The sequence below is a fragment of the Eriocheir sinensis genome, unplaced genomic scaffold, assembly GCF_024679095.1.
Source record: "Eriocheir sinensis breed Jianghai 21 unplaced genomic scaffold, ASM2467909v1 Scaffold195, whole genome shotgun sequence".
NCBI classification, from domain to species: Eukaryota; Metazoa; Arthropoda; class Malacostraca; order Decapoda; family Varunidae; genus Eriocheir; species Eriocheir sinensis.
In genome coordinates this window covers 216,763-229,259 of record NW_026111350.1, presented here as the reverse complement: position 1 = coordinate 229,259, position 12,497 = coordinate 216,763, and the positions used below count along the sequence as shown (strand labels likewise).

At 40.1% G+C, this 12,497-nt stretch overlaps 1 protein-coding gene and 1 long non-coding RNA gene across 2 annotated transcripts; one reads left to right on the top strand and one right to left on the bottom strand.

Moving 5' to 3' along the window:
- Positions 1–1,081: 1,081 nt before the first annotated feature.
- Positions 1,082–2,543, bottom strand: LOC126990744 (uncharacterized). The gene is made up of 4 exons (XM_050849407.1): positions 2,217–2,543; positions 1,660–1,737; positions 1,392–1,469; positions 1,082–1,245 (listed from the first exon to the last, which is right to left on the bottom strand). Exons 1-4 carry the CDS (start codon positions 2,515–2,517, stop codon positions 1,082–1,084), a joined length of 621 nt encoding a protein of 206 aa, XP_050705364.1. The 5' UTR covers positions 2,518–2,543.
- Positions 2,544–10,114: 7,571 nt separating this feature from the next.
- On the top strand, positions 10,115–11,149 carry LOC126990741 (uncharacterized). Its single transcript, XR_007744699.1, has 3 exons — positions 10,115–10,246; positions 10,314–10,381; positions 10,702–11,149. It is a non-coding gene; the product is annotated as an uncharacterized LOC126990741 (long non-coding RNA).
- Positions 11,150–12,497: the final 1,348 nt, after the last annotated feature.

The window sequence follows — 12,497 nt, the reverse complement described above, 5'->3', positions numbered from 1 at the left end:
CATTCCTGCTACTTTTTGCATCATACCAAACTCTGGAGTTAAAAACATCAAACCAAGCATTAGACAGCTCAATGAATTCGCTTGTGCACTTCCAATTCATAGAAGTTAATAACTGTTTTTCTCCAAAGTATTTCAATGCTTTAGCAGTAGTTCCAGAAAGCAACTGCACTGCTAATTTGACATTCATTCTGCTTGGCCCAGTTACATGAATGTGTTTATCAGACAAGCGGTGGGTGATTTTCAAGTCATGTTTGGCTCGTGCTATAATCTCGGTTACACAATCATGACTAACCTTGTTTCCATCTGCTAAAAGAAATCCAGAGTCCAGAAAATTATTTCTTATTAATTTAATAAGGTGAGGAGCATCTGCAAATATGTAAATTTTCCTTTCTGAATTCGCTGGATTTGAAAAACAGGTATTTTCTGTTGAGACTCCTAATGATTTCCAGAGTTTTACATTGGTGGGCCCAAGATCATTAACAATTGCAACAACAGGAAATCCAGCAAATTCTACATTAATAATGATATCTAAGAGAATTTCTTTTGTCATGGGAGAGTCAAAATCATAAAATACAAGTTGTTTCAAGGTGCAAATAATCCTCTGATCATTGCACACTGGGCACTTTGTTTGGGACCATAGAGAATATCTTTACCCTTGTCATATGACCATTCCTTTGAGATGCTACATTCATCAAAAGATAGAGCACAAACTCGGTCTCGCTCTGGCATAGCCTCTGCTTTGAATTTAAGTAAATTCATAATAGCTAATAAAATTCCTGGTTCCGCATCCATTTTCCTGGCATGTCGATTTAATGTTGACTTAGATGGCAGGGGAAAGTTCCATTTTTCTCTTAGAAAAAAGTAAGCTTTTGGGCTTAAACTTTTCAGAGTTAGTGCTCGGCTGATATCGTCTTCACTCCAATTAGTAATATTTTTCTCAGCAAATATATGATCAATTTGTGAGCGTGAGAACATTTGGCTAAGATTCTTCTTGGCTATGCATATTTTGTCCTGAGAACACCGTAAGCTGTCTTGTAGTTTTCCTATTTCCTTTCCATAGCATTCAACTCCTTTTCCTTCTTCATTTTGCCTTGTGAAGAACAACTATCTTCGCTTCTCTTTCTGCAACTATTCTTTGTAATGATGTTCTATCTTGTAACAGCTGCTGAACCTGAAGGTGGAGCTCATTCTCCCCTACACTGTCATTCTCAAAGCTGGTTGTGGCATCATTCGGGGCTGCACCATCTGTAACATGAGAAATGCACAAATCATTTTATGTGGGTACAACAGTGGATATTAAAATATTCAATATTCTCTCTTTAATTTGTTGCAAGATTTTTTATATAGTATGTACTTGCAATACATTGGGGACAAGCAATAGCTTAACTTACCTTTGGTCTCAAAATGTTGACCCGTGTGAGGTGATGAGGTCACACAGCTGTCTGTGGCACCATTCTGGGCTGCATCATCTGTAACATGAGTAAGGCACAAATCATTTCATGAAAGCACATTAATGGACATTAAAATTCTCTCTCTCTCTCTCTCTCTCTCTCTCTCTCTCTCTCTCTCTCTCTCTCTCTCTCTCTCTCTCTTGTTGCAAGATTTTTTTATATAGTATATACTTGCAATACATTGGGGGCAAGCAATAGCTTAACTTACCTTTGGTCTCAAAATGTTGACCTGTGTGAGGTGATGAGGTCACACAGCTGTCTGTGGCACCATTCTGGGCTTCATCATCTGTAACATGAGTAAGGCACGATGTAAAACTTACCCTGTTTACCTTCTGCACTCTGTTTTGCTCGGTTACATCACAAAAACTCATGGTACTCCCATTTTCTTTCAGCCTTTTATTGAAGAAAACAATTTTATTTTTGGTATAACTTGCATAAAATGCATATGTTCGATATTAGTTAGTCATTAAATAATTCTTTAATTTACATGTTTTTATTATTATTTATCAATTTACTGAATTTTACTCTAAAGTATTTTTAATTTTAGAAATACCTCATTACCCCTCAGAAACGGCTTCATTACCCCCATGGGGGTAATTACCCCCAGTTTGAGAACCACTGCATTACAGGAACTCAATATTTCATCCCAAAGTGCCATCAAGGATAATGATAACATCCCTACACCGCCCACGGTATGCCAGTCAGCACCGTCAAATCTAACTTTAAATTCAAATCTAATTCACTTAAAAAAAAATCAACACTCACCTTGTTGGTGTGGCAGTAATATCGTTGGTACAGCTCCAGCCTTAAGTCGTCGTTGATTTTTTGGCACTGCTATATTGAGTAGTGTATACTTTAAACTGGTGGGCTCATATGAAGACTCCTCAAAGTGCGTGCAGCATACTCTGGCGTCGGTGTCATGGCGGCGGCGGCTATCATCATATTTACACGCCAGAACCCATTTCTTCCTTATTTCAGGGTCTTTTGGGATGCGGTGAAAAGTCAAATTTGATTTCCTATGTCTATAGCGATTTTCACACCCTTTAACAGCACATTTTTTAGACATGATCACTTATTAATTACGAAACATGCCCTCGCACAACTATCCAGAGCGCGTCCGTACACACAGGCAGCTGAACCACGACTGAACCACTGACGTCACGGCGTTCGCTGAGTTGCCACCTTTCACAAGATGCGCAGAAGTTTTTCACTTTTGTCATCCACATAACCCGACTTGGTAGTATATAGACTTAGTTCTGGGGGATCACTTTGCTTAGTTGTATGGGAAAGCTGCTTACCTCAACACTTAACGAGAGACTTAATGAATACTCAAATACTAAGTTTATTATTAATGAAACACAAGCAGGTTTTAGGCATTGGTACTCTACACTGGATCATATATTTTTGCTTAAATGTATAATTGATTTGTTCAACTGAAGAAAAGGGAAGCTTTTTTGTGTGTTTGTGGACTTCAAGAAAGCTTTTGATATGGTGTGGCGTGAAGGTTTGTGGTGCAAGTTGGTGAAGGAAAAGGTGAATGGGAAAATATTTACTGTAATCAGAAACATGTATGACAATATCAGGTCTTGTGTCATGCTGAACCAACAGACATCAGACACCTTTGTATGTAATGCAGGGTAGGGCAGGGAGAAAATTTGTTGCCATTGTTGTTTGCTTTTCATATTAATGATACTGAAAGTAAATTGCTTGAAATTAATTGTAATAATGTAGATTTTGGTGATGATTTCTTAAATTCATACCAAAAACTCCTGGTATTAATGTATGCAGATGATACAATTATTGTGTGTGATAGTGAGGAGGGAATGCAACAAGCCTTGACTGCTTTGAATTTGTACTGTAATCAGTGGAAACTACAACTTAATTGCAACAAAACAAAAATAGTCATGTTTAGTAGAGGAAGAGCCAACATTGATAACTACAAATTTGAATTTGGAGGTGAAAATATTGAAGTAGTGGAAGACTATAAGTATCTTGGTGTGTTATTTAATTACAAAGGAAGGTTCCGTAAAGGCGAGCTGGAGCTTAAAGAACAGGCAACACGGGCAATGTATTCACTGATAGGAAAGTGTAGGAAATTTGACTTGCCAGCCGACATGCAAACTGAACTATTTAATACCACGGTGTTGCCCGTACTGACCTATGCTTCAGAGATTTGGGGATTTTACAGAGTTAGAGAGTTAGAGCCTTCGCATATGAAATTTTTAAAACAGGCATTGGGAGTTCATAAGAATACTAGCAATGACATGATATATGGTGAACTGGGAGTATTTCCACTTGGCATACATGTAAAGAGCAGAATGATGGGATATTGGTCAAAAATTATTTTAGGTAAAGATACAAAATTTTGTTCAGTAATGTATCACTGCTTGTTACATTTGGATAGGTTAGGGATATATACTTCTCCATGGTTAGCCTGTGTGTGTGTGTGTGTGTGTGTGTGTGTGTGTGTGTGTGTGTGTGTGTATTTCTTGCGATGTGTGTATTTATTTATTTATTGCAATGGGTGTGGGTGGGTGGGTGGGTGTCTTTCTTGCAAAAATGCAATTTTTGGCAGACGGAATCACGCTCCCCTTGTATCCAGCTCACGCCCCCACAGACAACTTAGCTCGTCACAGTTATCACTTATGTGTTTCAGCTCTGTGTTATAATGTGTCAGACATCAATAACATCAGCAGAAACATCTCTACTGTTGAAAATAAAGTAACACGGCGCGAGGAGCAAGGGACGATGTTCCGTCAGTGTTCCCAGATAGCTTAGCTCGTCATAGTTATCAGTTATGTGTTCCAGCTCTGTGTTATAGCATGTCAGACATCAATAACATCAGTAGAAACATCTCAACTGTTGAAAATAAAGTAGCACGGCCCGAGGTGCAAGGGATGATGTTCCGTCAGTGTTCCCAGATAGCTTAGCTCGTCACAGTTATCAGTTATGTGTTCCAGCTCTGTGTTATAGCATGTCAGACATCAATAACATCAGTAGAAACATCTCAGCCGTTGAAAATAAATTAACACAGCCCGAGGAGCAAGGGACGATATTCCGTCAGTGTTCCCAGATAACTTAGCTCGTCACAGTTATCAGTTATGTGTTTCTGCTCTGTGTTATAATGTGTCAGACATCAGTAACATCAGTATAAACATCTCAACTGTTGAAAATATGTGTGTTGTCACGAAATAATTAACATATATTTGATAAAACTGTGTAAATAAATGGTAAGTAATGACGTCACGAGCTGGCAATACGTGGCCTGGCTGAGCGCGCGCTGTGATTGGTCCTAATTTCCCGTGGAGACGAGGTGTTCCAGACTTGGCGAATATGCCACCAGGAAGAAGCCTACCGGCGCAATAGGCCACGACGTAAAAAAGAAAAAAAAAGAAAAAAAGAAAAAAGGAAGTGCTTTAATATTCTACTCCTCAGAAATGAGTACAGTTCATTACAAGTAAAACCCTTTGAGTTATTTTTTTTTAATGGAATGTGGAAATTTTTGTTGTATTATAAAAGGAAGCTTTTAGTGTTCTATACCTTAGTAATATATAAAGCAGGTGTAAGTATGTGTTTGTTTTTATATTTTTCCTTTACATTCCATGTTGGTTTGGGCAGAAGTAAATATTGATTTAAATCAATGATTTAAAAAAAAAATTTTTGATTTAAATCTTGATTTAAATCAGTGATTTAAATCATCATGATTTAAATCAGCAACCCTGCCGCCGCTACATTCAAGCTGGCAATTTTTCAGTCACCGCCACTCTTCCGAACTCTACCCTCATGCTGTACTGAAGACCACCTATCAACTCCCTTCTTTTTCCTTCATTTCCCTCCTTCCCTCCTCCTTCCTTCATATGTCCCTCCTCCTCCTCCTTCTTACGCAGTGATTGCTTTACGAAATGCATGGAAGGAGAGAGAGAGAGAGAGAGAGAGAGAGAGAGAGAGAGAGAGAGAGAGAGAGAGAGAGAGAGAGAGAGAGAGAGAGAGAGAGAGAGAGAGAGAGGAGACACTCCTGAGGTTATCTATATGCCTTGCGGTAGAACGGAAAAGTCAACGGTAATGGAGTTTTCTTTACAATAACAAACCTCAGGACAGCAGACGAGTATTTGCGATGTTGTTCCTTCGTATAATTCATGTTTTTGTGGCGAGGGTGTTAATTTGAAGGCTTGGGGCGAGACGGAATGTAGTACAAGAAGGAAAGGTTGGGGGGGGGGGGGTAGAAAAAAGAAAAGAAAGGAGATCAGAAAGAGATGATGGGGAAAGGAAAGGAAAGCTGTAAGTGTGTGTTCTCCGTCTGTTCATATTCTTAAACATTTCCTCGCCCAAGCACATACACTTGACAAGGCTTTCGTAGGAGTTGTGGGCGTTTCCAGGAGTAGCTTTATGACCTTGGTGGTAGTGTGACTTCTTCTGTACCGTGAATGTGACAAACAATGAAAATCCGATTCGTCTCTCTCGTGTGTGTGTGTGTGTGTGTGGTCTCTCTCTCTCTCTCTCTCTCTCTCTCTCGTGGTGGCAAGCCAGAGATTCTGTGCCTGTTAAAACTTGATTGGATGACGCGACCAAGGGCAGGGAAGGGGGGGTAGGGAGGGAGGGCATCACGTGCATGTGTGTGTGTGTGTGTGTGTGTGTGTGTGTGTGTGTGACTTAAACAAAACATTGACGTAAGTAGCCGTAAATAAATGTAAACAGACCTAAATAGTGTGTGTGTGTGTGTGTGTGTGTGTGTGTGTGTGTGACAAACAGAACATTGACGTAACTAGCCGTAAATAAATGTAAACAGACCTAAATAGTGTGTGTGTGTGTGTGTGTGTGTGTGTGTGTGTGTGTGTGTGTGTGTGACAAACAGAACATTGACGTAACTAGCCGTAAATAAATGTTAACAGACCTAAATAGAGTGTGTGTGTGTGTGTGTGTGTGTGTGTGTGTGTGTGTGTGTGTGTGTAATAATAATAATAATAATAATAAACGGTTTATTAAATGATAGCAGCTGTAAAGCTGAAAATATACACGTTACAAATACACTTTTGGAATATAATAGAAAAAAAAAGGAAAATGTACAATATGAAAGGGATATGGGGGTCTGGGGTGGTGGGGGGGGAGGTGAGGTGGTGGAATGCAGTGCGCTGGTGCGGTAGAAGGCGGTGTGGTTTTTCGGATGACGGGTCAGGTGCAGGGTTGGATCAAATACTGATTTTATATAAGTCAAATACAAATACAAATACTTTTGTTCGGGATTACAAAAATACAAATACAAATACAAATACTTTTGTTCGGGATTCCAAAAATACAAATACAAATACAAATACTTTTGTTCGGGATTCCAAAAATACAAATACAAATACAAATACTTTTATTCCTGAATCTAAAAATACAAATACAAATACTTATATTCCTGAATCTAAAAATAAAAATAAAAATAAAAATACTCCTATTCCAGATTTCAAAGATGCAAATAAAAATACTCCTGAAATTATACAAAAAATATATAGATACTTTTTTCACAAGTTTACACTTCACATCATAATTGCATTTTGTCGTCATTAATGCCCGGAAGGTTTTCGGGCCGAGTTTTGCTCGCTTAGGAGTGTAAAAATTTCCGGCCTTACTAAACACCCTCTCAGATGGTGCCGGTAACTATATAACAGGTTCTTGCCTTCCACAAGCTCAAAGATTCAACGGTGCGGAGATGAGTACCTAAACTAGGGATTTCGTGAAATCCCTAGAACTTTCAGAGAATTCGTGAAATTACTGTTTCACTTAGGGACTTCATGAAATTACTAAAATATTTAGGGATTTCATGTATTTACTGGTTTCACTGTAAACCCTCGTCACCTCAAAGCATCGTCATGAGTAAACAAAATGTACAGCCATGGCTGATAGTCCTTGAGCAGGTGGTGGTGAATAACTGTACAGGGTGCTCCAACCACTTGATCTTTCAAACCACTCTCAACTTAGAGAGGGAATGCTCGGAACTTCAGTGGTTCGAAAACTTGCTTCTAGAATCGGAACTTCAGTGGTTCGAAAACTTGCTTCTAGAATCGGAACTTCAGTGGTTCGAAAACTTGCTTCTAGAATCGGAACTTCAGTGGTTCGAAAACTTGCTTCTAGAATCGGAACTTCAGTGGTTCGAAAACTTGCTTCTAGACCTGTCAGTGTAAATAATGATGCGCTGCCTAGTGAACAGGTGTACGTGTGCTATTGTGTGGTGGAGGGTTACAACTTACTATTAAAGGCCAGTGTTAACTTTGATTGTGTCTGCTTTAACCCAAAGTTTGACTGCAAGTGTGGCATAACACATATTAACACATATTAACAAATCTTCTGTTGTTCTATGTATTTACTGTCATCAGGGATTTCATGAAATAACTGTAGGATCATTTCAGTAAATACATGAAATCCCTAGATATTTTAGTAATTTCATTAAGTATTTACTATCATCAGGGATTTCATGAAATAACTGTAGTATCATTTCAGTAAATACATGAAATCCCTAGATATTTTAGTAATTTCATGAAGTCCCTAAGTGAAACAGTAATTTCACGAATTCCCTGAAAGTTTTAGGGATTTCACGAAATCCCTAGTTTCACAATCTTACTGTAATATATATATATATATATATATATATATATATATATATATATATATATCTATATATATATATATATATATATGTATATATATATATATATTTATATATTTATATATATATATATATATATATATATATATATATATATATATATATATATATATATATATATATATATATATATATATATATATATATATATATATATATATAATCAAAAGGATAAAGATTGGGGCGCAGCGACGTAGCGATCTTTTTTTTCTGTATCCTCTTATTTTGGCCCTTGAGCTTTCTGTCTTCTGTGTTGAAAAAAAAAGAAAGAAAAGAAAACTGCCAAGTCCTTACCTCATCGATTTCCCTTTTTTTTTTTAGCAAACTCTTTATCATTGTTAGCTACCATTTATTATTTTATTTTTTTTACTTGGCGCTTTTCTTCGTTTTATTTTTTGGCTGCAGAGGGGGAGGGGGGGGGGGCAAACCGATATAATCCAAATTCTTCCTATTACTCTGTCCTACCTCCCCCCTCCCTCCCTTCCTCCCTCTTCTTGCCTCCCTGCCTCCGTCCTTCCCTTCCAGCTCAAGGTCGGACTGGAACTAAGGACTACACAATGAAAAAAAAATTGTGGCAGGGAAACGTGTAGGTAGAACTGACCATGACTGATGACGGAATAGATAAGTAAACAAATATATAAGATGAACAGATAAGATAAACAAATAAACAAATAAAAGATATAGAGATAGAACTTATTTTTATTTATGCGGATTTTTTATTTATTCATCTACTTTTGCCCTTGAGCTGCTTCCTAAAAAAAAAAAAAAATGGATAGATAAACATAATGATAGATAGCCATGCAGATAAATAGATAAGGAGTCAGACAAATACATGTTCGATCGTTAGATGATTTGATAGTTAGTTAGTTAATAGGTAGTCCAATAGTACTCTTGTATAATACCCTTAGTTAGATAGGTAGTTTAATAGTTAGACAGTTTGAATTAGCTAGTTAGTTCGTTAATTTTACTGTATTCTGTATTTGTTTATTTATTTATTTATTTGGATAATTTTTTTGTTTTTGTTTTATTTTATTTTGGTGTTTTTCTTTTTCTTTTTGTTTCTTTTTCCTTTTCTTTTCTTTATCTTTTTCTTTGTTTTCTTTGCTGTTGTTTTTCTTTTTTGATGTTCTTTTATTTCATATCATCCTCTTGTTGATGTTCGTTGGTCTGGGTGAGCCGCTTTCCTCCCAGAAGGTGATGTTAGTTTGGGGCCGAATGGTGGATGATGTTTCTTTGTATGTTACTTTTCTTGATGTTGTTCTGTTATTGCTGTTACTTTTCTTTTGCGATGTTTTTTTGCTCTTTTTTCCCCAATTTTTTGGTGTTCTTTTCTATATCATCCCTCTTTGATGTTCTTTGGTCTGGGTGAGCCTCTTTCTCCCCAGAAAAGACCCACCCATAATTTTGGTGATGTTAGTTTGGGGCCGAATGGTGGATGATATTTCTTTGTATGTTACTTTTCTTGACGTTGTTCTGTTATTGTTGTTACTTTTCTTTTGTGATGTTTTTTTCTCTTTTTCCCATTTTTTTGGTGTTCCTTTCTATATCATCCCTTTTTTATGTTCTTTGGTCTGGATGAGCCTCTTTCTCCCCAGAAAAGACTCATCCATAATGTTGGAGATGTTAGGGCCTGAAGGTGGATGATCTGTGTTTTTTATTTTATTTTCTTGATGTTTTGTTACTATATTTTCCTTTATCTGGTGTTCCTTTTTATTTTCCTTTACATTGGTGTTCCCATCACGTGGATTGTCTACGACATCTAACGAGCACCACAAGCCCCGGTTTATTGTTCGGAGTTTGCTCTCCTAGGCAGACTGCCTACCACGGCTGACGAGCTCCACCTGCCCGGGTTTATTGTTCGGAGTTTGCTCTCCTAGGCAGACTGCCTACCACGGCTGCCGAGCTCCACCTGCCCGGGTTTATTGTTCGGAGTTTGCTCTCCTAGGCAGACTGCCTACCACGGCTGACGAGCTCCACCTGCCCGGGTTTATTGTTCGGAGTTTGCTCTCCTAGGTGAATTGCCTATGACGGCTCACGAGCCCAACCTGCCCGGGTTTATTGTTCGGAGTTTGCTCTCCTAGGTGTATTACCTATGACGGCTCACGAGCCCAACCTGCCCGGGTTTATTGTTCGGAGTTTGCTCTCCTAGGTGAATTGCTATGACGGCTCACGAGCCCAACCTGCCCGGGTTTATTGTTCGGAGTTTGCTCTCCTAGGTGTATTACCTATGACGGCTCACGAGCCCAACCTGCCCGGGTTTATTGTTCGGAGTTTGCTCTCCTAGGTGAATTGCCTACCACGGCTAACGAACCTCACCTGCCCGGGTTTGTAACCGGAGTTTGCTCTCCTAGGTGAACTGCTTTCGCTAACGACCTCCACCTGCCCGGGTTTGTAATCGGAGTTTGCTCTCTTAGATGAATTGCTTTCGCTAACGACCTCCACCTGCCCGGGTTTGTAATCGGAGTTTGCTCTCCTAAGTGAACTGCTCACGCTAACGACCTTCACCTGCCCGGTTTTATAATCGGAGTTTGCTCTCCTAGATGAACTGCTTTCGCTAACGACCTCCACCTGCCCGGGTTTATTGTTCGGAGTTTGCTCTCCAAGGTGTATTACCTATGACGGCTCACGAGCCCAACCTGCCCGGGTTTATTGTTCGGAGTTTGCTCTCCTAGGTGAATTGCCTACCACGGCTAACGAACCTCACCTGCCCGGGTATGTTGTTCGGAGTTTGCTCTCCTAGGTGAATTGCCTACCACGGCTAACGAACCTCACCTGCCCGGGTTTGTTGTTCGGAGTTTGCTCTCCTAGGCAGATTGCCTGCCACGGCTAACGAGCCCCACCTGCCCGGCGTTGTAGCCGAAAGATCTCCGGCACCTCCGTCGGGGTCCCGATGGACGCCGAGGCGCCCGGGCGGGAGCCCTTCAGTCCTGCCATGCTCGCCTGGGAGACCTTGGGCTCGCTGGCGCTCCACCGCCCCGCCGATTCGAATAGGGCGGATGCAAGAACTCGCTTCTTAAAACTACCAGACTGGATTATAAAATTAATCATAAATGCCGTGAAGGCGCCGGTCACCGCGTTTATCGGTTCTTGGATGAAGGACCGACGGGCCTCGGGGACGCGCACAAGCATCATAAGAAATCCTCGCCGCGGCTTCCGGCGCACCATCCTTTTCCCTTTTCTTTCTTACTTCCAATTTTTCTTTTTAATTATATTTTCTTTCTCTGATTGACTGATTGATTGATTTTACATAGTAAGAATTGGTTCACCAATTAACGTCTTTCAGGTACATTGCATTCACACACCTGCTGAGGGAGAACACCAGTGAGCGTGTTGACTCACGAGGACGGCCCACTAAAGTTTCCTAACCTTTGTATTGGGCTGCCACTTCTCTTTAGTCGTCTTGTCCTCTATTTTTCTCTTCTTTATTTCATTCTATTTCTCCCTTTCTTTCATCCTTGCTCTCTATACATACATTTCTTTCAAACTTCTTCATCAGCCCCCTTTCCTTTCCATTCTCCCTCCCCTTCATCTCCCTCCATCCCTTTCATCCCCCTCGCCTCCCGCCCTTTGCTCTTTTTCTGTTATCATCACGACAGCTGTTTAATTTCTCTGCGGGGACTTTTTTTTTATGTTCGTGGATGTGACATGCTTCCCGGGGCGTCCATGTTGTTGCACAGCACCCTAGAATATTCTTGGCAAAGTGCTTCAAATTTTTGAAGCTTTTTGCATCACGCCAGTACCTCAGTGGATTGACATCAAAAGGCAAAACACCTTCTTCTAAGTACGTTTCAGGTTCTTGCCATTATTTGCCCAGCTGGAGGCATGTAGGCAAAACGACGAGGTCGTGTTGCACTCATGCCAGCCGAAAAGACGAAAAGCTCACTCTCTTGAAATGTTTTCTTCTTCAAGGTCGCCTGAGTTGACTCTGAAATAATTAGGTCCACAATCTTGGAAACCTTTTCCTTTTGCATTTTCTTACATGGCATCCATGCCAGCTTAAACCTGGGGCCCATGACAGCTGCGGCAATGACATCAGTCCGCTCAAGAAATGGATGCAACCTCTTTTTGATAGGTGACTGTGGTGCATATGCCAAGTTAAAGCAGTAGATCGGTTTACTGTCTCTCTCGTCGTCTTCACTCACATCTCATCCCCTACGCCTCCCATTTCCGTGACGTCACACATTTTTGCGGGCGGATCCTCCTTCCGAGCCACCCATCCCTCAGTAACTCCCTAAATCCTCTCCTACTCCTCCTCCATGTGACCTGAGGTTAATTTCCTCCTTACTCCCCACCCTTAATTTTTTTCCTCCTCCGCCTTCAACCTTAATGTTCTCCTTACTCCGCTTTCCCCATGATCTGACGTTTATCACTGACGGTCCGCCACTCACGAGGCTGCGAGT